At 38.9% G+C, this 27,802-nt stretch overlaps 1 protein-coding gene across 1 annotated transcript; it reads left to right on the forward strand.

The window, feature by feature from the left end:
• The first annotated feature begins 15,660 nt into the window (after window positions 1–15,660).
• On the forward strand, window positions 15,661–16,560 carry LOC104236971 (uncharacterized). The gene is made up of 2 exons (XM_009791024.1): window positions 15,661–16,047; window positions 16,111–16,560. The coding sequence occupies exons 1-2, from the start codon at window positions 15,661–15,663 to the stop codon at window positions 16,558–16,560; spliced, it is 837 nt and encodes a 278-aa protein (XP_009789326.1).
• The last annotated feature ends 11,242 nt before the right edge of the window (window positions 16,561–27,802 follow it).

Raw genomic sequence — 27,802 nt, forward strand, 5'->3', positions numbered from 1 at the left:
TCATTTAGAAATATCATTTAAGTTTTCAAATATGAGTAAAAGTGGCAGAGTTTGTAAACAGTAGATATCAACAGGACTGAGTTCAAATAATAGGTCAAAACAGTGAGAAAACAGTGATAAAAATCCCCGAAGGGTTCAAATAGTTGGCACGAAGCCCAAATATGGCAATCAGCCCAAATCATGATGATGACAAATAAGTTTCAGTCAAATACGCGGTAAAATCATCAATCGGGACGGACCAAGTCACAATCCCCAATAGTACATGACCTCACGCTCGTCATCAAGCGTGTGCCTCACTTCAATATAGCACTACGATGTGCAATCCAGGGTTTCAAACCCTCAGAGTATCATTTACAATCATTACTCACCTCGAACCGGCTAAGTCTCTAACTCGCGACGCCTTTGCCCCTCGAATCAGCCTCCATGCACGTCGAATCTATCCAAAATCAGAACGAATACGTCACAATATGCTAAGGGAATAAAGCCCAAGCAAAAACAATCGAATTACCACAAAATTCCAAAATTTGGTCAAACCCGACCCCCGAGCCCACATCTCAGAATTTGATAAAATTTCACAAAACTAGAATCCTTATACTCTTACGAGTCTAACCATATAAAAATTATCCAATTCCGATACCATTTGGTCCTTCAAATCATCATTTTATATTTTTGAAAGATTTCACAATTTTCTTCCCAGATTCCATCCCAAATCACGAAATAAATGATGAATTCAATGATAGATTCATGTACTCTAGCCAAATCTGAGTTAGAATCACTTATCTCGATGAATTTCTTGAAAAACCTTCGAAAAATCACCAAAATCCGGGCTCTGTAGGTCAAAATATCAAATAAAACCCAAAACCTCGTATTTATAGAGTACCCCACAGATCTCCACCTCAGCGGGCCGTACCAAATCGACCACGGTCTGCACAAAACCAGTGCGGTCCGCACAAAAATGACTGCGGTCGCACAACTTTCCTCTACAGTGACAGGCATTAGTATTTTGTCCATTACTTTCGCTACAGATGTCCAAATTGCAATATATTTACCTTTTTGGAAACTAGACACGAAGGACTACAACTTTTGTTTTTGAATCATCTTAAAATTCCTTGTAGATCAAATGATATGAGCTTCCGAAATAGGACCAGTGAAAAGTTCCCCACCGCGGCCGCACAGCATTTTGTGCGGTCCGCACAGCACCTACCGCGGTCGCACTTCTTGTTGTGTGGACCACGTGGGTGGGTTCCGAGGCCTGCAACCCTTCTGGACCTGCTACAGATATGATTTTTGGCCTAAAACATCCCGGAACCTACCCGGAACTTCAAACCAATTTTACCAACACATCCCATGACATCGTTCAAACTTATTCAAAACTCCGGAACGCTCACAACAACATCAATCACCAATTTAACATAGGATTCAAGCCTAAGAACTCCAAGAACTCTTAAATTATGCTTTCGATCAAAAAGTCTATCAACTCTCCTCCGAATGACCTAAAATTTTGCACACACATCTCAAATGACACAACAAAGCTACTGTCACTCTCGGAATTCCATTCCGACCCCTATATCAAAATCTCGCCTATCAACCGGAACTTCCAAAATATCAACTTCACCAATTTAAGCCTAAATCTTTTCTACAACTCCAAAACCCATTTCGATCGCGCTCCTAAGTCACAAATCACCTAACGGAGCTAACCCAACCATAAAAATTCCGATCCGAGATCATATACAAACAAGTCAAATCTTGGTCAAATCTTTCGAATTTCAAGCTTCAACTGAGAACTGTTTTCTTCCAAATTCATTTTGATTACCCTGAAAACCAAAACCAACGATTTACATAAGTCATAATACATCACAAGAGGCAAGTCATGCTTGAAAACTGGCGATCAAAGTACAAAAGCTCAAAACGACCGGTCCGGTCGTTATACTAAGATTCGAGCAATTCGGCAGGGATTAGAAGAAAATCAATTGGGGATTTAGAATGAGGAGAGAATGGGGATTTTGGGGTGTAAATTTGGGATGGATTGGAGGTGGTCCGCCGCCGTGAAGCGATTTTCGGCCGGCGGACCACGGCGGAGACATCGAGGGATTTTTAGTTCGGCTAGGGTTTGTTCTGAGAGAGGAGAGATGGAATGAGAGGGGTAATTGGGGGCAGGCCCCGTTAGGATAGTTATATACTAAAGGACTCCTCACTTCTGAGCCATTTGATTACCAAGATCCAACGGCTGTGATCAATCAATGCAAAAACGGGGTCGTTTTGGGGATGGGGGAGACCTAGACCGGGTTAGCTATTTTGGGCCTGAATTTTTGGGGCGGATTTGGGATTGAATTTTTGGTATGGGGCAGCCCAATTTCAATTAAAAATCCCCCTTTTCAATTACCTCTTTTTATTCTTTTTTAATTTCTTTTTCTTTTTTTTTAATTAAAAATCCTAAATTTAAAATCCTAAATTAGTCTAAAATTGCAAAATTAAACTAATTATCTAATTACAATAATTATAAAAATCATTTAATCCTAAGTTTAAAAGAGAAAAATCAATAATCTAAAAAATGTAAAATGGGCCATTTTTGTGATTTTCATTTTAATAAAACAAATAATTAACCAATTAATCCTAAAAAATGTAAAAACAAAATCTAAATGCAATGCATTGCATTTTTGGTATTTTTCATGATTTTAAAATTAAATGTGCACAAAAATGCAAACGATTAATAAAATTCTAAAAAAATTCTTTAAAATGGCAAATAATTAAGAAAAAATCTATTTTCTTGGATTTTATAGGAGTAGTTCGGATAGGGCAAAATCACATGCTCATATTAAGTTCAACAACCACACTTGTTAATCCAGATTATTAATGGTTGCTAATTGACCGAATTGTTTATATGAATAGCATGTTCCCACAATACTACTCACCTATCCACAATATATCCATCCTATATTCTTGTAGTATTGAGTCTATCATGAATGAATATAATACGATATTCAACTAAGCAAGACTATTAGGTATATTCCTATCCTAAATGTGAAATCGTTCCCCAAGCCATGGGTTCAGAAATGAGCTCTCTTTAGTTCTACTCTAATCTAAACACGGCTTTCCCAAGCATATAATAGATAGTAGGGTGAATTGGTAGCTACAAAAATTAACAAGTTAAAACTAGAATTAAAGAAATAAACACAAGATGATAATCTGAATTAACGAAGATGTAATTTACAAACATGAATAATCATGTCAACTACAACCCTAGAAACTAGAGTGCTTAGCTACTCATGTTCGTAGTAATAATTTTTTAAGTATTTTTCATAAATAAATTACAAAGAAAAGATGAAGGAATGAAGAACTCGATGGATTTCTCCTCCAAAAGTTGTTCCACGTGATGTTCTTCCTCCAAATAATGTCCCCAAAGTCTTCTCTCCTTCCAAAATAGTGTCTTCCCTTCAAAAGGACCCTTTTTTATGTATTTATAGCGACTAAGTTTTGTATGGGGCGAATCGGGCATCTCCTAATTCGGATTGGAGAAGATTATTTTTCTGCTTTGGTCATGGTCTGGTGAAGTAAACCTTGCTTCGCCTATCTGAGACTTTTCTTGTCTTTTCTACTTCGGTCCTAGTCTGACAAAGCGAACCTCGCTTTGCTGTTCGGGACCTGGGCACCAAACTTATACTTTCTCCAGATTCTTCCATTTTTTACTTTACTTTGCATGCAAACTTTCCAAATCACTTCAAATTGACACCTACACATATAAATACCATTATTTAGCTCGAGTCATCACAAATATTCACATTAAAGTTAACAAGATCGAGGCATAATGCAAGGCAAATTACATGCAAAAAAATATGGATTTTAAGCCAAACATCATAAAATAAGTATCAATTGATCATGGAGAATAGAATTGAATAACGCAGAATTATCAATGAGAGAAATAAGGTTGACGAGGCCACCATGAATGTCTACAACTAGCAATACCAAACTAACATGTACACAGGGTTGGCAAGGCCACAATATTGATATACAAGATATACAGGACTCGTCTACAAGTCTCTAGAGATAACTGAACTGTACCATGATCGGGACAGGGCCTCGACCTACCTATCAAACTTGCATATATAAAATTGACTCCAAGGTCTAGACCTGGTAACTCCGAAGAAGTGGAGCTTACCAACCAAGCTGATATTTGACTCTGTCTACTGGGAGGGTATGTCCAACTGTCAATCAGGATCTGCAGACAAGAAATGCAGCGTCCCCGGCAAAAGGGACGTCAGTACAAAATAATGTACCAAGTATGTAAGGAAACAGAATAACTGAAAGCTGAAACTAAACCGATAATATAACAACTAAAAGTAATTGGGAGTCAAAGATAATATAAAGATATGCTTACATGCTGATACTAACTCAACTCTCTCAATATTGTAAGTAAAATAGTTGTTCGGCCTTATATGGCTCGGTATGTGTAACTGCTCTACCATAGTAGGCTCTCTCGGCCATATTAGGCTCTATGTCTCGGGCATTCTGGGCTTGCTCATAAGCGCTCGGCCACAGTATTCTTGGTATATAACTAACCATCTGATCAGAGGTTGCCCAATAAGGGTCTGCCCATCGATTATAGCTCGATGGTGGTAAAAATATTGTAATACTATATATATATATATATACACACACATATATATATATATAAACACTTTGCTCTTTTGGATGAAAGAAGATAATACTGAACTTAATATGAAGTCCCGATAAAGGAGAATGTTGTAACTTATGACACTAGGACAATGTACATAAATTCAGGAATTGAACTTCTCTTTATGTCTCGTTATCAAACACATATATTTACGGGATCATGCCAAAATGAAGGAAAGGTTTAGTCTTAACATACCTTAACCTCGTTGAGTCCTTAATAGATTCCAAGCAACTCATCAAACAACTCAACTCAGTCTACCATAGCATAAGGGATTCAAAATCAGTGCTGAGTAAAGGCTAAGTCTGTTACTTAAGCTAATAGCTCGTTTATGTAAATTTGGGGAGTATCTCCCCTGTAACAAGGGACTCCTCCAATACCATATACCAATAACAACAACCAGAGCAATATAATAAAAACAACATAAACATAGGGTACTGATAGAATATAAGGGTCCACCAAACTATGTAGAGAACCAGGTTCTCTATCAGATTCAATTAGTACACACACACAACAGTAATAAAATGGCAAGAAGAATTTTACATGGAAAATTCTCAGCTCAAGGGCATTAAAAACTACGACCTACCCTTGTAGGATTTCAACTTCATTACTAAGCAACTTTTAGATTACAACCTATGTAACCTAGGAATTAACCTCTTAATCCCTCACTAACTTGTAATACACCTATTACAATCCACTTTGTAATAACTCTATTACAAAGAGTTTACAACATGACTCACTGGTTTAAGGTTTACAAAGGGGTTCCTATAAAATGCTTCTAAACAAGCTAGATAGGAATTACAATTGAAGAACTATTACAAAGTTACAACTCAACTAAGGACATACAATGACTCAATGTGGGAACTAGTTCGTAGTTGATTTGTTTTTTGTTCTTGAAGCACTTGAAACTTGCTTGCTAAATGGTCATGTGAGTGAGCTTGTCAAATGTTCAAGTGAATGTATTTTACCTCCCTTGATTGTATATATACATGTGTCACATCACTTACAATGATGTAAGCAAGGTAGGTAAAACGTTTTCCCTAGAAAGTTTACTGTTGCACTGTTCCTGCACTGTAGCGTTTGCAGGCAGCAACATTCCAGCTGGAGAGTTGACTTTGCACAGTGTCCTCGGGAACTGGTAGGGACCTGTTCCCTCAGTTGTTCCTTCCACTCTGAAGAGTTGAATCATGTCCCATACTGAGTCCCAACCTGGAACCTTGTGATCTTATGGTCTTGTAAATATGTAACAGGTTCCTTATCTGGTTCTGATAGTAAGTTTGTTAGATGATCAAAATATAAAGTAAATAACTTATGACCAAAGTACTTGTAACCTATCAGGTACAAAATATTTCATTAACAAGTCATCAACATATCACGACAAGCAGCAAGCTCGGATTGAATCCCTTTAGCACCCTTCAACCCTATTATCATTCATTCGTGAATTTATTAATATATTCAGTATAATAACCAATACCTTTTAAAGGATTTCCAACCTTGTACTCAATTTTAAGTTACCGGAAATATCCCAACACAAGATAATATCACTATCGACAACTTCCAAGTGCTTTATAGCCATTTCTTTTTCTAGTTACTAATTTTCTCAACAAGATTGACATGTAAACCAACATAATCATACTAAAAATATCATAGCCAACTTATTTCCATAATTTCCAGCCACTTAAAGTTCATAAGAGCAACTTTCAAATCAATCCATCAAGAACAACAACATCTTAAGCCAATCCAAGTATTATCTTGTAGTTTATCATCCTAACAACTTAACCAACATGCAAGCAAGCTTAAGAACAATTAGTATGCTATTATACACCTTAGATAGTAGCAACAACTTGAATTTCAGCCAAACATAGGCCACAATTATCCTCAATGACACCACAACACTATATATGTTGTATTCACTTCTTGAATAAACTTTTGGTGTTCAAGTTGGTGTGTAAACACTTGCAGTTCGCCTTAAAAATTTAATATATATGAAAGAGGGACTAATTATTACCTTAATAAACAAGAACAACACGAAACCTGAGGTTACTTCACTTTGAAGAACCCTCCAAAACAACCACAAGATGAAGAACTATGATCGAGCAAGCACCACGGGGTTTCTAGCGTTGGATTCATGTTTTATCTCAGGTTTTTACCCTAGAATCATGGAGGAACCCTTGGAGAGAATTTAGGATGGTTTAGGAACTGTTTTTTACGAGAAAAATGTGTGAAAATGATTTAGAATTGACTTAAATACAAGCTGGAGTTTACACCGACTTTGTGGGTCCCATGGGAGCTGCTTGCCCAGTCTCGCAAAAACGTGAAGATCTCTTTACTCCGATGTCATATCGACGAACGGTTAAATGTGTTAGAAACTAGACTCATAATATGGTAGGTGATGAACCCGTAATTACAAGTATATTAGGATAAAAGCTCTGCTACATTTGACTTAATTTTCAACACATTTATAAATGTAACTTGTGATGACCTTTTTCAACTTTTGTTCCATAACTTGCTTGACTTCAAAACATAACACAGGACTATCATACAATTAAAATAACTCATAACATAAGCTCCTTATAATGTTAAGAACCCTAGTCTCAACCGAAAAGTACATGTTATAATATTCCCAACTTGTCAACTTTCGACGAAACTTATTTTCTTCAATTCATTTAGCTTCTAAGCCTTCAAACCCTCTTGGTACTTGGTATTCATGATCTTAAATATTTGTAACCTCCACGTTAACATGATTAAATAACTTTGTAAACTTTTCAAAGATGATTTCATTTATGAGATTATATCAATTGACTTACGACGTACTCTTGCGTACGAAAACATCGGGTGTAACATCATTCACCCCTTTGGAACATTCATCCTCAAATGTTGACTAACACATTTATTTGTCTCATAACCTATAGCTCTTACAAATACTTTATTGCTGACCTTTCCATCTAGGCAACTTTTCTGTGAATAAATCTAAAGGCCAGACCACTCCCCCCTTTAGGCCTCTTTCTCACACAACGGCTTGTGGTTGGAATTCTTCTAATCTCGTAACTGTTGCTACCTTATGTCATGCAGCTTGTATGACTATGTCCTTATACATGCGCCTATGTGACTCTTCTCTCCTTTGTCCTCCAGCTTTTAGCTAATCTATAGCCCTCACTTTGTGAACATATACAAAACTATGACAAGTTGTCCCTCTAGGCATCTATATGTGTACTGAAGTTCTTCGCTCGGTACTTGTTGGACTTATAACTATTGTTATATCTTGTTTCATAGACCCAGTTAGCTATGCTTATGGCTTTACTATATCTAGGTAGCTTATACTATACCATAACACTTACTTTGATTTATTATTACCAAGGTCTCCTACCCAACTCTAGATTACTCTCTCATTTCTTATCCTATATGTATACATTTAAGTCCCTTAATGCTTCCTCATTACTATTCATCTTAAGAATGATAGTCTAATCTCATCTCATACTTTGGAACATTCATCCATCTATTGTTCATTCACCTTAGTGTTGATCTATAATCTACCACTGATAACTTGAAACATCTTATGTAATATATTATCACTAGGGCTCACATCTCATCGGGTAAACATTTGGAGTTATTTTCCTGATCCACTTAGGGACATACTATACTTCAATAACCATATTTCCTATCATCCCAACATGATTCACCTTATGGGGGTATTTTAATCTTGTATAATTCATGAATTCCCTTTTCTTTGAATCATTACCCAATCAAAGGCCTAAACGTCATCATCTTATCTATCACAATTACACCTGTATTCTAACACTATGGCAGCATTCAATATCTTCTAAATGCTCCTAGTCTTAAACTTCTCTGAGTTCATTCAGGCTATACTGGGATTTTTATAACTTACGAAAACTATCAACTCTCTTGTTGTGATAGGTTTAATCCCGTGGACTTACCTATTCTCGTCACATTCTCATTTCTTATCCTTACTCCTATCTACCTAAAATCTTGTCCTTCTACCATCTTTTAGCTTGCGACCTACAGATATCTATTTATCTATTTGCAACCTTCCTTTAACTTTCTAGAACCATAGATTTTCTTATGTTATTTTGGAACCTCAAGCAAGACATCATATCATCTCTAACTCTTCTTTACTCTCTTATCTAGACCTCTCTATACCTGGAAACTATAGGCTGGAAGATATGCCACTAACGACAACACTATCATTTCTTGATACAAAATTACGACGCTTCCAGCCCTCTATCTGATATATGTACTATTCGTAACCTTCTGTACTTGGGCCTCTCATACCTTCTTCACCTTTACCTTACTTACCTTTAAATCTTGCATCGTATCTTCTATCTCTTTTATACCCTCCCTTCCACATAGGTAGAATTCACATCCACGCCTCAAAGCTCTACTACAATACTTGCACCTCAGGTGCATACACAATCCGACGAAAGCTTCATACTGACTTCTTATGAGGCTGGTACTTTTCTAACTAGCTTTATCTTAGAGCCGTTATATAATATGGCTATTGTAATATCTATCTTGTACCTCTAATATTAAGAGTGATTCTGCAATATCTTGAATCACGATTTCTATACTCATTGGGGTCTAATATTCAAATTCCTTATTCACTTAGCTGATGTAATTCTCTAATGTCCTCTTCTATTTCAGCCTTTAAGTAGGCTTAGGCTATCTTCTGATCTGCAGCTCAGGGTATTAATTATTACTTTAGCCTTTCACGGATGATATGGAACATCCATGATATAACCTTCTAGTAATTCAAGATTTTGTCTATGACGGTGACTCAATTCTTTCTTTTAACTTATATTGGAGTCTCTTATAGTTGTATCATTTTCAGCATATATGCTTCATGGATAACACTCTAAAATGTTAAGTGTATTCATCACGTAACTAACTCTGTGTCATTGATCGAATAATTCCTTTCGTGCCTTTTTGGCTTTCGTTAAGAGTAGGCAATTATTTTTCCTGGTCGTTCTGCCACTTGTTGCATGAATACTTGGCTTATCTTAGTGACCACATATAATTTTGTGAAACTCATATGATCTCGAATATTACGTTAGATTTTTCTTCCCATTCCTTAGTCATGATAGGTGCCACTTTCTGATAGAGTGCATACAATTTTCTAGTGAGATTGTTGTTACAAGACCATTATTTATCTAGGTCACTATGCTTAGGTTGAAGCCTTCTTTCTTATTTCCTCAGCTAGTCTTTCATTATAGCACTTAGGGAAGACTCTTTGACTTTTGTAAAGTTGTGAGCATATCACATCATATACCCAACAGAATTTTTGATGTTCTTTCTCACATATAAATAACCTTAGTTACATACCTCCGTGCCCTTATTCTCGTGGGGTTACTTCTGAACGCAACTTTTTTTGTCTCCCCCATGGCACTCTCTTTTATTTCTGTAACACTTTTATGGCAACCATAACTACCTCAACTCCCATCTGAATATTTCTCAAGGATGACGATGTCGTATCTACGAGACTGAATTCCCTATGCTGAGGTTCACTAGGTTTATCTTGCACGATCTGCTGATTTATCTGTATCCTCCTGTCTAGCCATAACCAGAATCTTCCTGAATCAACTACAAACTACTCGTTGGTCCATTCTCATATCTATATTTCACGTAATCTTTCTAGGGTTGTTTCCTTTGTCTTAACTTACCTCTTGCATTGGCTCCTTATGTATCAAGTGTTCATTCGCACTTATTTATCAATAACATCCTGGAAGGGAACCCTTACTGCATCTCCCTACCATCATGCTTATATAAAGTTCTGGAGTCATAACATATCTATAGGATCTGCATAAATGCAATCTCACCTCTTTCGCCTTTTTACCGCATTCTTCATTTACTAGTCCATAGTTACCTCTTCATCTTTGGCATCTTTTCACATCTTCATTGACTCTTATTCGCCTTGCGGTAGAGATGACTGAATTTCTTACGCGTGAAGGTGACACCTAGTGTAATTTAAACATTTAGTCCCTTAAGCATAACGTTGCTCACATTGCTTTATTTAGGGAAACGTCTTCTTGAATGACCTTTAAAGGTTATTCTTCCGTTGTCCATTCTATCATTTTCGGAACACAATTTCTGATATTCTTACGATGCCAACTATTATCGAATTCTTCGGTCCCTAAATCATGTTCGATTTTTTTTCTTGTTTCCTAGCCTATGTTGATTTCTATTACTCCGGGGAGGTCTAACTTAGCCTTCTGGTAATTATGTTGGAGTCGCCTACTCATTTTCTCGAAATGAGGATATGACATTATAGCTTATACTCTTTTATAGTCTCAAGGCCTGTCACCTCTTGTCTTTTCCTTTACTTGACTATAGACTATGTCATCCTGCCATGCTATGATTTACCGTTACCACCCTTTTATCACATTTTACTAGTAATGTTCATTTACTCTCTTCTTATTCTTCTGCTAATATCTTTGTTTATTACCTTATTTTGAAAACTTCAACAAACATTCCTTCACTTTTATCTCCCCTTGCTCCATCTCAATGGCTCTTCAGGTCACCTACTATTCTCTTTTTACTAGGGATAGGAGTCATACCAAGGTAAATATCTATCCCTTCTAGGATGCCACTACATGTCTTCTGATATTTTTGAACATCCTAGTATTCATATCTGACTGTACTACTTTAGAGTGAACCATCTAGTATGCACTATCTAATAAGACCTCAAACAGGGCCACGTCATCAAGAATTCTCTCTCTACTAATGCCCTTACCTGTTGCTATATTAGCCCTCTCACTAGCTGTAATTTTTCTAATTGCAAGCATCTCTATAATTAGCAAACATATGTCTTGGCTCGAACTCTTATGACTCATCTCTACAGAACGATGTCTTATTAGAGTGAACCATCTGGTATACACGATCTAATAGGACCTCAACCAGGGCCACGTCATCAAGAATTCTCTCTCTACTAATGCCCTTACCTGCTGTTGTATTAGCCCTCTGACTAGCTGTAATTTTTCTAATTGCAAGCATCTCTATAATTAGCAAACATATGTCTTGGCTCGAACTCTTATGACTCATCTCTATAGCACGATGTGGATTTAAAAGAAGGATAATATACTCCTAAATGCCTTGTAGCTTCCTGTTTATATAATGTGGTGCACAACACATCTATAGACAAGGCTCTACTAGACACTGCTTGTAGACTCCCTAGGATAGAACTGCTCTAATACCAAGTTTGTCACTCTCTAAACCTGGGGAGGCACGACCGGCATCTAGTGCCATATTTTTCCCGAGCTTACTATTCTATAACTATGAACTCTGGAGGGGTAATCCTCAACTTAGGACAATGAGGCCTACTATACAAATCAAGGCTGACGAGGCCACCATGAATGTCTACAACCAGCAATATCAAACTAACATGTACACAGGGCTAGCAAGGCCACAATACTGATATACAAGATATACAAGACTCGTTTACAAGTCTCTAGAGGTAACTAAACTGTACCATGGTCGGGATAGGGCCTCAACCTTGCCATCAAACCTACATATATAAAATGGACTCCAAGGTTTGGACCTGGTAACTCCGAGGAAATGGAGCTTACCAACCAAGCTGATAATTGACGGGATCATTATGTCTCGTTATCAAACACATGTATTTATGGGATCATGCCAAAATGAAGGAAAGGTTTAGTCTTAACATACCTTAACCTCGTTTAGTCCTTAATAGATTCCAAGCAACTCTTCAAACAACTCAACTCAGTCTACCATAGCATAAGGAGATTCAAAAGCAGTGATGAGTAAAGGCTAAGTCCGTAACTTAAGCTAATAGCTCATTTATGTAAATTTGGGCAGCATCTCCCCTGTAACAAGGGCCTCCTCTAATACCATATACCAACAATAAAAACCAGGGCAATACAATAAAAACAACATCAACAATAGGGTAAAAAATATTTTAATAACAAGTCATCAACATATCACGACAAGCGGCAAGCTCGGATTGAATCCCTTTAGCACCCTTCAATCCGATTATCATTCATTCTTGAACTTAGTAATATATTCAATATAATAACCAATATATTTTAAATTATTTCCAACCTTGTACTCAATTTTAAAGTTACCTAAAATAGCCCAACACAAGATAATATCACTGTCGACAACTTCCAAGTGTTTTGTAGCCATTTCCTTTTCGTTACCAATTTCCTCAACAAGATTGACATGTAAACCAACATAATCATACTAAAAATATCATAGCCAACTTATTTCCATAATTTCCATCCAATTAAAGTTCATAAGATCAACTTTCAAATCAATCCATCAAGAACAAAAACAACATCTCAAGCTAATCCAAGTATTATCTTGTAGTTTATCATCCTAACAACTTAACCAACATACAATAAAGCTTAAGCAAAGATAGTAGGCTATTATACTCACCTTAGACAGTAGCAACAACTTGAAATTTTAGCCAAACACAACCCACAATTATCCTCAATGACACCACAACACTATAGGTGTTGTGTTCTCTTCTTGAATCAACTTTTGGTGTTCAAGTTGGTGCGTAAACACTTGCAGTTCGCCTTGAAAATTTAATATATATGAAGAAGGGGATGATTATTACCTTAATCAACAAGAAAAACATGAAACTTCAGGTTACTTCACTTTGAAGAACCCTCCAAAACAACCACAAGATAAAGAACTATGATCTAGTAAGCACCACGGGGTTTCTAGCGTTGGATTCATGTTTTTATCTTAGGTTTTCATCCTAGAATCATGGAGGAACCCTTGGAGAGAATTTAGGAGGGTTTAGGAACTGTTTTTGATGAGATAAATGAGTGAAAATGATTTATAATTGACTTAAATACAAGCTGGAGTTTACACCGACCTTTTGGGTCCCATGGGAGCTGCTTATGCAGTCTCGCAAAAATACGAATATCTCTATACTACGATGTAGCATCGACGAACGGTTAAATGCGCTAGAAACTAGACTCATAGATCTTCAATTTAATAGGTATATCACCCCTTAATTCCAAGTATATATGAGAAAATCTCATCTACATTTGACCTAAGTTTCAACACATTTATGAATGTAACTTGTGATGACCTTTTCCAACTTTTGTTCCACAACTCGCTTGACTTCAAACATAACACACGACTATCATACGATTATAATAACTCATAACATAAGTTTCTTATAATATTAAGCACCCTAGTCTCACCCCAAAAAGCATATGTTATAACATTCTCAACTTGTCGACTTTCGACGAAACTTATTTTCTTCAATTCGTTTAGCTTCTAAGCCTTCAAACCCTCTTGGTACTTGGTATTCATGATCTTAAATATTTGTAACCTCCACGGTAATATGATTAAATAACTTTGTAAACTTTTCAAAGATGATTTCATTTCTAAGCTTACATCAATTGACTTATGACGCACTCTTACGTACGAAAATATAGGGTGTAACAAGACAGGTGCAAGATAATTGACTCGGGATCTAATTCTTCAATCGGTTTGCTCTATGATACTGTTGATTCTCACGAATTATATTACACTTGAAGTTAAGGTTCCTCTTTCTATTAAACATTCATTCCCAGAAATAATCCAATTGAAACACTATGAACATTTGCTATGAATATACTGATAGTTTTAATCTAAAGGGTAACTTCTCACAAATATTTTCCTATTTTCTAGTACGATTAATAATTCAAGAGGATTTTTCGATTACCTAGGTGAATCACAAATTTAACTAGAGCATGAAATGTAAAGAAATTCAATATCAAACCCTCCTTCAATTAAGTAAAACAATGAATAAAATTCACAATACAATTCAAAACTTCATCAATTAAATCAAGCAATTGTCAAGAATTGAATCCCTAATCAACTTCTCAATACACCATGTCTGTCAACACCCTAAGGAAAAACTACTCCAAAAGCAATGGAAAAAGTCATCTAAAAAAGGTTTAAAGACATAGAAAACATCAATATTAATGATTCGATACAAACTCCCGTATTGCACCGGTTGTTGGTTGAAATCTTGTGTCTTCTTACCTTAGTTGCTCCTCAAATATTTCGTAGGTCAAAAGTCCTCCCAAAATCATATTTTGGTGTATTTATACCATATAGAAGTGGGTCCTCACGAAATTACCTTTTCCAAGCCGAAGAGGATAAATACACTGACAAAGAGATTCAGAGAGCAGGTTCTGATAGGCATTTCCCAATTGTACTGCCGAGTCGCGTCTCACAGCACCCCACGCGACGCGATAATCTTAGAGTAATAATTTTTTCCCCACTTTTTTTATCTCCAGACTTGGTCCTCGACCCTCGGACGCGAATTCGGTTTAATTTCTTAGGCTTTTACTCAGACTTTAAAGCTCCAAATTGTTCGATTTAGCTCCAAATTATTTTCTTAACTCGAAATCATTTCTTGCCAGGCATAAACCATATAATAAATACAAATTACCATCATTTAAGCTCAGACACGAATAAACTGTAGTAATTATAGTACAAAATATGACTAAAACGTGAGTTTCTTGCCTACATGCCAAGAATTACATATGTGTATCAATTTGACGCAAGCTTCTCATTTATTGATGGATTTATCAATGGAACTTGTAGATCAACTTATAATGTGTGCAATTTTAGGTTGGTAAATTGGCATTTGATCGGAAGTATAAGGCTCCCTCCCATTAATTTTTTATCCGAAATGACAGTATATTAAGCCGAAGTGGCTAGCTCTTTCTATCTAGTCTTTCGAAAACTAGATATAAATAATTCGATTAGTTTAAGACAAGATTAGATTAAAATGCTTGTGTTGGTATGAACAAGAATATAATACTTCCATAAAAGTATGTTATAAAAGATTTAATACTTATCTACCATATATCAATACTTTCACAAATAAAGGTTGTCAAAATCTGATACTCTCTCTATCTATTGTTAGCTATAAGTACTATTCCCATACTATAGATCCCCCTCTGATTAAGCCACCACTCCCATCGGAACCCCCAGATAAGCATAGCCAAATGGAGGTAGAACTACCTCATCACTCCTATAAGAAAATGCTCTTGGACAAACCAGCGAGCAACCAAACTAATTACTATGATATCGACCACCAAGCAATTCCAGATCTGGACAAAGGGAAGCACATTGAGGGTTCAATTCCACTTACAGAAGATGACAAAGAATGCCTTTACCTTCCATGGTGTTACTCTGTAATCAACAAAGTTCTCAAGCAAAAGATGTCTCACCATCTCCTTCGATCTAAACTAAACGACCTATGGAAGACATCCGAACAGTTAATCTTGATTGACCTAGGGTGGGACTTCTACATAGTTAAATTTAGTTTAGAGGAAAGTATGGTTAAGGCTCTACACCTAGGCCCCTGGTTCATCTCTGGAAATTTCCTTTCTGTACGTAAATGGGAACCTAAGTTTGTTCCTCAAGAAGCCACTTTTACTTCTACTGCCATATAGATCCGGCTGCCTCAATTACCAACAGAGTTCTATGATCAGGATATCCTAGAGAAAGTTGGTAGGAAGCTGGGTAAACTTTTCAAGATAGACCAATGTACATCCTCTACCCTAAGGGAAAGATATGCACGTATTTGTATTCAAGTTCCACTGGAAACCCTAGTAAAAACATCAGTAATAATAGGGGACCATGAGCAGGCTGTGATCTACGAAGGAGAGGGGACTCTGTGCACCGTTTGTGGCAGAATAGGGCACACTGCACAAATTTGCAACTACAGGGCACCCACACCCACAGCAACCCACGAACCACACGACGACCATCACAAGAAAGCAGTCATTTCGGAGGAAAGTGAGTGGAAAACTGTCACCTTCCCAAGAAGGTGCAAGCAGGGACAAGCAAAAACAACAAACAAAAATGATGGTAGAATGAACAAACCACAACATGCTCCATAGACAAAGGAGATACATGTAAATTTGTTCGATGCCAATTCAGGTAAATTTTTCCAAACTCAAACTCTTCGTTATAATTCAAAAAATAATTAACCCCGCCCAAAATACCCAAAAGAGGCCCAATGCTAAATAAAAACCCCACTAACACACAAGATCTGCCCCAACAATGTCAGAAAATGGGCTCACGGACGTAGCCCAGTATAGGTGCCAAAAGAAAAGCGGGACCAACTACTAACGCCCCCACCAACCACAACCATGAGCCCAGTGTCCAAGGGGCCTCTAGCCCAACTCCCAAGACCAGAATCCTCAAGAGTGGTGAAACACCCAATAGGGTCGATCCGTTTTCTACAAACGGGTACTCCAACAAGGGCACCACTGACAGCCCAATTCCTCACCCACATACACAAACCTACGCTTTCCCTACCAATACACCTGACCTCTAATGGAGAAATACCAACAGTCACCAATAACAATCAAGTGCCCTATCTGGTACCCCCCCCCCATTTCTAGATGAAAAGACTACAACCGTCACCTCCATTAGATCCCCAATTAATGACCATCCCACCCCTAGTTCTTATGCCCAGAAACCCTTCCACTGACCAAGATGTGACACCAAAAGGGGTTCTTATGGAAACATAGTCCCTTAATTTCACCCCACTTGTTACCTAAAGTAGCAAGACAAAGAAACACACAAATGGCAAAAGAAACGCAACCAACCATCATCACCTCTCTCCCACCACCACCGGACCACCAACCGGCCTCCTGGTTGGAGGTTGCTTTACAAGGCCATGGACTCTCCTTTGGGCAATCAGAAGGTGACCCTGATAGTGCAAAATCCAGCCTACCTAGCCAGAGTCATGGTGGAAGCACTGAGTAAAGCACTGGAAGCCTTTGGACCTCTCATATGGCAATCGATGGTCAACATCGACAGCAACTCCCCATTAACGACCCAAAACAAGCCATCATCTTCTGCTCCAAAAGGGAAGAGCAATTCCCCACCTCTTCAGAATATCCAGAAAGGAATCCCCAAAGCCCTGGAGATCCTCAAGAAGAAGAATGCCTTAGAAGAACAGGAAATACCTTATTCCACACTAAGAATGGACTCATTACTCCTAGACTCAGTGAGATCGATAGAGTTCAGCATGGAAACAAGCGAGATAGTAGTGGTGTTATGCCCCAGAACAATGACCAAGTGTGGAATGAGCCTAGTCTCAACCCAAACACATGGTCCGATGAAACCCCTTTCTCAACCTAACTCTAGTCCTGAGTCTCAAGAATAAGTCCCCCCCCCTCAAATGTCGGGTCTACAAAGTCCAAAGAGCCCTCAAGAGGGAACTCACTAACCACCCCCAACTCCAATGATGACTACATCATATGGAATATTAGTGGTGGAAATAATGCCGAGTTTAAATGGCACTATTTAGAAATGGTGAAAATACACAAGCCTGTCATGCTTGTCCTGCTTGAAACGAAGATGGCAGACTACCAGACCCTAGCCCAGCAACTTCAGTTCAATATGATCATTCAATCTCCGGTAGTAGGACCATCTAGGGGTATAGTGTTTATGTGGAAAGAGGAGTTCGTGGCAGTTGAAGAACTGGCAACTACCCCCCAAGGCATCCATGCAATGGTGAAGGTAAGTCCAGACCACCCTTCAAGGCTCTTCTCTGCTATTTATGCTAGCAATCTCTTAGCAAATAGGAAACTCATATAGGAGAACCTAATCACAATATCAATAAACATAAAAACCAATTGGTCTATAGGCGGAGACTTCAACGAAGTCCTAAAGGCCAGGACAAATTTGGGGGTAATACCATAAACCTGAGCCGCAATAACCTATTTTGGAACTGTATAAATGAGTGTAACCTCCTAGACCTAGGCTATAAAGGAATCAAATACACTTGGACTAATAAAAGGTACAGTAACAAAACCTCTCTAATTCTGGAAAGAATAGATAGGTGCTTCGCAAATGAAGGCTGGATTGCACAGTACCTTGAAGCTACTGTACTTCACCTCCCTAGAACCCACTCAGACCATTTCCCTTTACAAATTAACTTGGTAGGGCCCCCAAACAACAAACCATCAAGGCCCTTCAGGTTTGAGTCAATGTGGGCTAGCCACCCTTCTTTTACTAACATCATCAATAGGGCCTTCTCTAACCATTTCACCCTTCTTTAATCCACTGAAAGCTTCAAGACTCTGGTAACAAAGTGGAACCAGGAAGTCTTTGGAAACATCTTCCATAAAAAAAAAGAATCCTAGCAAGAATCTCTGGAATCCAAAAATCTCCTAGCTACCAATTCAGTAGTTACCTGTTACACCTTGAAACAGAGCTAAATGCTAAACTCAACCTAATTCTCAAAAATGAATAAGACTTTTGGAAACTTAAGTCTATAATTAACTGGCTAAATGAGGGAGATGCTAGCACCAGATTCTTTCACATAACCACCCTCAATAGAAGAAGGAGGAAAAGAATCCTCTCTCTTAAAGAAGAGAATAGAAATTGGATTCATGACCAAAATGACATTCATTCAGCGATTATGGGCTTCTTTAGTGATCTATACACAACATCCCACACTGAAGCTCCTTGGGATACCACAGACCACTCCACCATGGCACCCATTCTGTCTTAAAGCCAAAGAGATTTTATGGACAAACCTCTTCATGTGAGTGAGATTAAAACGGAAGTCTTCTCCCATAAACCCTTTAAATCTCCTGGCCCTGATGGCCTCCACCCCTTCTTCTACCAAAAGTATTGGGATATAGCAGGGGACTCTGTCACAAACTTCTGTCAAAGATGTTTCTCTAAAAGCTCTATGGACAACACCATGAACTAAACTCTTTTGTGCCTAATCCCTAAATTCCCCCAAGCTTCAATGTTGAAATATTTTAGGCCCATCAGACTTTGTAACACCATCTACAAGTCAGTCACAAAAATCATTGTGAACAGGATAAAACCTATTTTGCCCACATCATTGGGCCAAGCCAAGCAAGCTTTCTCTCTAATAGGAGAGCTTGTGACAATGCCATCATTGTCCAGGAATATATCACTCACTTCAGGAAAATAAGAGGGAAAAGTGGCAATATGGTCCTAAAAATAGACCTAGAGAAGGCCTTTGATAGACTGGAATGGTCCTTTATTAGAGATACTCTAGCTGTTTTAAACTTCCCCCGGGGCTTATCCAAACTCATCATGTCATGCATCAGTATATCATCCATTTCCATTCTTGTCAATGGGGAAAACAGAGTCTTTCAAACCCTCAAGAGGCATTAGGCACGACGACCCTATGTCTCCCTACCTATTCATTATGTGTATGAAAAGACTATTAAGATCTATTGATAAGGCAATACTACTTAACCAATGGCACCCCATAAGTATAGGTAGGTCTAGACGAAAAATATCCCACCTATTCTTTGCGGATGACCTCACCCTCTTTGCCAAAGCCAATGATAGGAACTGCAATACCATTCTTTCAATATTGCAGAACTTCAATGAGCAGTTAGGACAAAAAATCAATCTCACCAAATCAAGAGTCCTGTTTTCTTCAAACATCACACAAGATGTCATACAACATCTCACCAATTATTTGTCCATCAGGCACACAACATCCTTTGAAAAATACCTTTGATTTCCTATACTCCACAAAAAACAATCATCTGCAGACTTTCAATTCATTATTGATAACATGTAATCCAAGTTGGCTGGTTGGAAAACTAAATGCCTCAACATGGCTGGGAGAACAGTCCTGGCCAAAACTTCTTTGAACAGCATCCCAAGTCATGTTATGCAATATATAAATCTACCCACCAAAATCACCAATTAGATCGATAGAATTCAGAGAAACTTCCTTTGGGGCACCACCCCTGAAAGGAAGAAGTTACATCTGATCAAGTGGGAGATAGTCACTAACACTAAGGCTGAGGGAGGGCTAGGGCTCCAAAAGGCTAGTATCAAGAACAAAGTTTCCCTCAGAAATCTAGCATGGAGAACTTATAAGAATACCAATATTCTATGGGCTAGAGTTCTCATTCACAAACATTGCAACATGTCTAGACCAGTTAGAACATTTAGATACCCTAAACACCCAAAATCTCCAACCTAGAAGGGCATTCTAAAGGGCTGGGAGATATGCAACAAAGCAAGCAGATGGGTAGTCCACAAAGGAAATAGGGTCAGTTTCTTGAATGACACCTGGATCCCTAACCAGCCAGCAATCAGACAGATGACTGAGGGCGCATTAACCCAAAATGACCTTGATGCCAAGGTTAGCTCAATCCACAACCTGGGAAATTGGGACACATCAGCTTTGTCCATTAACATTCCCCCACGTATTCTGAACCTGTTGAACTCTATGTTCATCCCCCTGTTACAACTAAGGATGATAATATTATATGGGATCTGACTCCTAATGGCCAGTTCTCACATAGTTCTGCTTACTCCTTCATAAGCAGGACTACAACCAGTCTCCATTATGGGGAGGAAGGCTCTTTCAAATGGATCTGGAAGCTACAAGCCCCCAACAAAATCAAATACTTCACCTGGCTCCTAACCCATAAAAGACTTCCAACTAGGAGCTTCTTCCACTCTATTGGAATCAACTGTGTCCCTACATGTCAATACTATAACAATGGACAGGAAAACATTACACATATTTTCTTTGAATGTCCTAATATTGTCCATTTCTAGAATGAAATTCAATCCAAATCTTCAGGAAGTGGTTCAAATAATGCTCTAGTTTTCAATAGCCACCAATGGCAATCAACCTGGAACTCTGTTAAAAATGTCCCTTTCAATAACTACATCTGTTAGGACAACCTCATTACCTTTTGTCTATGGAACATCTGGTTAACCAGAAACAGTAATGTATTCAATAACAAGAAAGAGCACATCAATGCCAATAACACAATCTCAAAAGCAACTAAATACCTTATGCTTACAAAAAAATGACTCAACAAAGGTAACTCACCAAATCATGTTAAAATGGGAACCTCCATCCAGAGGTTCTTACAAACTGAACACAGATGGTGCAGTAAGGGGGAACCCAGGAATAGGAGGTTCAGGGGGAATATTCAGAAACCACAATGGCGAATGGATATTGGGCTACATGGACAATATCCCCCAAACAACAAACATAAGGGCAGAAGTTCAGGCCCTCATACGAGGTCTACAACTGGCGGAGCAAAACCATTTAGTACCACTGGAAATAAACACTGATTCAGATAAAACAATCAATATGCTTTTGAATGGAAGTCTGATTTATGACCCTCTAATTTGTGAATGCAGGTCAATCATCCAAAGGAGGGGCAGTGTGGTAGTGAGGCACATCTACCGGGAGCAGAACAGAGTAGCTGATGCATTGGCCAAGGAAGCAGAAAAGGAGATATTTTTTAACAAATCTATGACATTATCAGTTCCTCCGATGTTTGTCAATGATGTATTTTGGGTAGACATGCTAGGAATTGAACTAGTTAGATCTTTTGTGGGTTGTAATTTAAACACAATTATGCTCAAGTTTACAACTATGGGGTTTCTGCGATACCCCAGCAATGTCCCTGATGTGGTTCCTTTTGTTAACTAACATATAAATACAACATCCCTTTTAACCAAAAAAATACTTTCACAAATAGCTAATTATGGATTTTCAAATTGAGACATTTCATTTTCAAAATCTTATAGATTGCAGTTTAATTTTTTAGTCACTATTGACGTATCGAATAATAAAGTGGATCATAAGGAAAAAAAATAGTAAAGTGGAACTAAATTATGTAATGAGAATATCAATCAATCAACTATGGTTTAACTTACACATAATATATCATATATAATTGAACTGTACATACAACTAATTCTAATATGTTTTGTGATCTCAATAATTTTCAAATGATATATAAAAAATACATCTCAATCTAAAGTGCAATAAAACTATAGATAATTGTATTAAGTCTAAATTTTGATCATGACTTAACGCTCCAAGACGATTGACCAAATATTGTATACAGTAAAATCAGAGGGTCCGATTTTATGATCGTTGAGGCACCTCGTAAAGACCGCCCCCAAAAGGCTCGAAGTTCATCTCGGGGTTCGATCTTGAGGGTTCTCAAAGATCGACTTCGAGGAAGTGCAAATTAGTAGCTATGATGGACTAACAGGAAGTTACCAATGCATGTGACTGAAGCTGACCAAGTCTATTAGGCTAGTTCAAGCCCGTATCATGGCATTAAATGGCTGTACCAGCCTCAAATCCTTGTAATAAATGCGTCTGTACAATGACAGGATTCCCCTTCATATATAAAGGGGACCCTTGTCATTTTGTAAGAAAACAAATATCACTTACAACATTCAATACAAGAACATTCTCTGCTCTCTAACACATTCTCTCTTAATTCTATTATTTACATTTATTACTTACATTTATTGTGTTCTATTGATTATTCTTCATTTATTGCTCATTATTGGTCATAAAGAGCCTTTATCAAAGCTCTCAATAATGTTAGTCCTTCATCGGCTGTCCACAACTCAGTACCTAGCTCGACCTCGAGGCCCCGATTCTCAGCCACTCGGTTTGCTCGAACATATCGCTTGCGAGTTCTTATCTTATTTTCTATCGTACACTTAGCATCTACTACCTAACAACTAGCATAAAAAAAGATCACATATTATTAGAACCACAAAATCAAATCTAATTGTAATTACCATTTTCAAGGTAAACAGTTTAGTGCCCACCGTGGGGCAAAAAATAATAGTGATTGTTTTCTTGCTGGTTTACTACAAACTCAAGTTATTCTTTAAACTTTTTCTTGTCCAAAAATCTTTGATTTGAGGTCAAAATGTCTAACTCAGTAAACACACATGAAAACAACGGTCTTGAGGACCATGGAGAGAATGGTATAGCTATTCCAGGTGTTGGTGTACCACCATGAAACCCTGAAGATGCACCAGAACCAATTCCCGTAGACGTGGTCTCACGCAACGCTCAACACATCGACATCAGCTGCCACACCAACAAGAGCACATGCTAAGAAAACCAATAAAAAGCTTAGGAAATCCCAGCGCTAGGGGAACAAGAGGTTAACCTTCACATTATTTTTGAGATGTTACAGGCACAACAACTGGTGATTGCTCACCTATAAAACCGCCAAAAAACTCCAAGCACAGCAACACTGGAAACGACTCCTCGAGCCGAACAAGTACCGGAAAGATCGAGTAACAACGGGTCAGCAGCGGACCCCGCTATTATGAAGATGCTTGAGGACCTCACAAAGAGGATTGAATCGGGCGAAAAGATGATAGAAGCTAACGACAAAAAGGTGGAGACCTACAAATCGAGGGTCAAGCAGATCCCGGGCGTGCCTCCGATCCTGAAGGGTGTTGACTCAAAGAAATTCGAACAAAAGCCATTCTCATCAAGTGCAGCTCCGAAGCCCATCCTGAAGAAATTTAGAATGCCCGATCTCCCGAAGTACAATGGGACCTCGGACCCCAACGAGCATGTTACTGCTTACACTTGTGTCGTAAAGGGAAATGACCTGAAGGACGACGAGATAGAATATGTCCTGTTGAAGAAATTCGGGGAAACATTTTCAAAAGGGGCCATGATGTGGTATCGCAACCTAGCTCCGAATTTGATAGACTCATTTGCCATGCTAGCAGATTCTTTCGTAAAGGCACATGTCGGTGCCATCAAGGTGGCTACAAGGAAATCTAACGTCTTTAAAATCAAACAAAGAGAAAATGAGATGTTGCGGGAGTTCGTATCTCGCTTCCAAATGGAGCGAATGGAATTACCACCTGTCTCCGATGACTGGGCAGTGCAAGAATTCACCCAAGGCTTGAATGAACAAAGCTCGGTGGCCTCGAAGCAGCTAAAGCAGAATTTGGTTGAATATCCCGCTGTGACTTGGTCGGATGTTCACAACCAACACCAATCAAAGATTAGGGTCGAGGACGACCAACTGGGAACCCCCTCTGGCTCGGTCTATCCAAACAGACTCCTAGCAAAGGAGTCAAAGCCAAACAAAGAAAAGTACTAGCCATACACCAAAGATAGAAGAAATGGCCCGAGGCGTAACATACCCCGGAATGATCGACGGATAGATCGAGGATAGAATCCTCGGGGACTCGTAAGCATAACCAAATTCGACAGACACACAGGACCGACGGAGGCACCCCTATTGTCTGAATACAACTTCAGTGTTGACGTTTCGGACATCGTATCTACCATCGGTAAAATCAGAGACACCAGATGGCCGAGACCTGTACTATCAGATCTGTCGCAGAGGAACCCTAACTTAGTGTGCGAATTTCACAACACACACGATCATAAGACCGAAGAATGCAGACAGCTCCGAGAAGAAGTAGCCCGGCTACTCAGCAAAGGGCATCTTCGAGAGTTCCCTAGCGACCGAGCCAAAAATCAGTTCCGAGAAAGAGAGGCGAACAATAAAAGTGAAATGGATGAGCCACAACATGTCATCCACATGATCTTTGGAGGCATCGACATTCTGCAGGAACCCATCGTCAAAAGAACAAAAATATCCATCACTAGGGATAAGCGAACTCGGGGTTACATACCCGAAGATGCTCTCACATTAAGCGACGAGGACATGGAGACCCTATCTCAGCCCCATAACGACGCATTGGTAATTTCTTTTCTTGTGAATGCATTTCAAATTAAACGTGTACTTGTGGATCTAGACAGCTCGGCCAACATGATCAGGTCAAGGGTCGCGGAGCAGCTCAGACTACTTGACCATATCGTGCCTACCTCTCGAGTCCTCAACGGATTCAATATGGCGAGCGAAACAACCAAATGGGAAATCACCCTCCCGGTCAACGTGGCCGGAACAATGCAAAACGCCAAGTTTCGTGTCATCAAAGGAGACATGAGATACAACACCTTGCTCGAAAGGCCATGGATACACTGCATGAGAGCAGTACCATCAACCCTTCATCAAATGATGAAGTTTCCAACAAAGGACGGAATAAAACTGTGTATGGGGAATAGTACGCAGCAAGGGAGATGTTCGCGGTGCACGATGTTGCACCGGCATCGACGCCTTCAACATCAAAGGAGCCAAAGGATAAGCAAACAGTGAAGTAGCAATCACGAGACACATTCTCGGCTACACCCGAATAAAACATGCTAAGGACCGTTCTACGTTCTCGAAGCAAACATTTGAAGTATATCGAGGCTCAAAGTGCCATCACCACTAAGGTATAACCATCTCCTTTTTTATTTTTACATCATACACTAACCCCTTGCGCAGGTGTCCGATTAGAACAGTCGAAGTGCTGTCCAACTTGAAGACCTTAGGTTTCAAAGCATACGTTGCACTATTTTCCTTCGATCGGGTTTTATCCCAAGAAGGGTTTTACCGGCAAGGTTTTTAATGAGGCAACATCTGTATGATACCTAAGGAAAATTCAACAAGTATTCAAGGCTTCTCTTCAATCAACCTCGAATACTGGAGGGCATCCCCTCGGAAGATCACCTTCACGAAGAAGTCAAGATGAGCCAAAGGGGTCTCGATAGGAAAATGATGTATCAGAACAAACGATCAAATGAACCATGTCTATGTAGAATAATCAAGCCCTTAATGGCGAAAATATGTATACTTGTACCAAGTAATCAAAGGAGTATCTTTTACCACCAAAAACACTTCGCGCTTCAAAGAAGTATGTTGCTTTTACGAGAAATGGCTCCAAAGCCAAAAAATCTCCCGAATACTCGGGGACTGACGTCAAAAAACTCGAAGCCACATGACCTCCGGGTCGGAAACCTAAAACTCGAAAGCCCTCAATGAGGAAACACCAAATTTACAGAGAATGGCTCCAAAGCCAAAACACTTTCGACGACTCGGGACTGTCATCGACTATCATCCCATCGAGCTATCAAATACTCAAGGCCGTAAGACCCCAAGCGGGCAACCTCGAGCCTAAAATCCCTCCATGCGGCAATACTAGAAAATGTAAGACCTCTACGAGGCATTATCAATAATATAAGACCTCTATAAGGCAACATCAAAACTGTAAGACCTCAAGCAAGGCATGAACCGTACTTGTGTCAAGTAACTTATCTGTAAGACCTCAAGCAAGGAATGAATCATACTTGTACCAAGTAACTCATCTATAAGACCTCAAGTAAGGCATGTCAAAATTTGTAAGACCTTACAAAAGGCATAATCCTGATCTTAAAGTTAAGGCTATATATCCGAACTTATAAGACCCCTAAAAAGGCATATCCTCGATATAGATGCCGAAACTACTTCACTCGGGGACTGAAAGGCTATGACCAAATACAATGACTACGGTCACAAGGATGTACTGGCCAAATTCATGTGACTCGGGGACGGCCGACCATCGCTATAAAATCACATGCCTTCAATTACTTCTAAAAAACTTCGAAAAGAACCGGTTAATTAGGCTACCCTTGGCATAAGCAAAAGAGACTCGATCATATCAGCTCCAAACAACAGGCTTCGAAACAATTTCGGCCATCGAGCGAAACCTCCCGAGGTGCTCATTTATCGCTACATAACGGCTCACAATCGAGGATCTTAGCGAGCTGTTGAAGAGTCGAGCAAACATAAAGAGGTCGTACCAACCCAATGCATAAGAGCCACTATTGCTAGCCCATATTAGAGGTCGTACTGACCCAATGCATAAGAGTCGCTAGTCTACATTAGAGGTTGTACCGACCCAACGTGTAAGAGCCACTGTCACCAACCCACATTAGAGGTCGTACTGACCAAATGCGTAAGAGCCACTGTTGCCAGCCTATATCAAGAGGTCGTACTGACCCAATGCGTAAGAGCCACTGTCGCTAGCCCACATTAGAGGTTGTACCGACCCAATGCGTAAAAGCCACTATCGCCAGCCTATATCAAGAAGTTGTACCGAACCTACGCGTAAGAGACTAAGAGCCAACTTAAAATTCAAAAACTTAAGGGTCAATGAGCTTAAGTCAAAATCCGACTCGGAGACTAAGCCCGAAATAGTTAACTAAATACTCCTAAGGGCAAATGCGTAAGAGCCTAGGAGCCAGCCTAACGAGCCCCAAGGCCGAACTATAAACCTAAGGGTTTTTACTCAAAGGCCAATTCATCTAGCTAATCATTGACAAAATGTAAAAACTCAAGACAAAGAAAGACATACACAAGCAAATAGAAATTCATGGAAGGAGAAAACCCCAAAGGTTTCTTTACATATATGCATGTACGAAACAATGCAAGTCTACATTGACAA

This window comes from Nicotiana sylvestris, chromosome 6 (assembly GCF_000393655.2).
Source record: "Nicotiana sylvestris chromosome 6, ASM39365v2, whole genome shotgun sequence".
Lineage (NCBI taxonomy): Eukaryota > Viridiplantae > Streptophyta > Magnoliopsida > Solanales > Solanaceae > Nicotiana > Nicotiana sylvestris.

Excerpts from the sequence above, each read along its gene's own strand:
- LOC104236971 (XM_009791024.1), top strand. The coding sequence starts at position 15,661 with ATGGAGGTAGAACTACCTCATCACTCCTATAAGAAAATGCTCTTGGAC. Across the intron at positions 16,048-16,110 it reads TCTCTGGAAATTTCCTTTCT|ATCCGGCTGCCTCAATTACC; the intron begins GTACGTAAATGG and ends ACTGCCATATAG.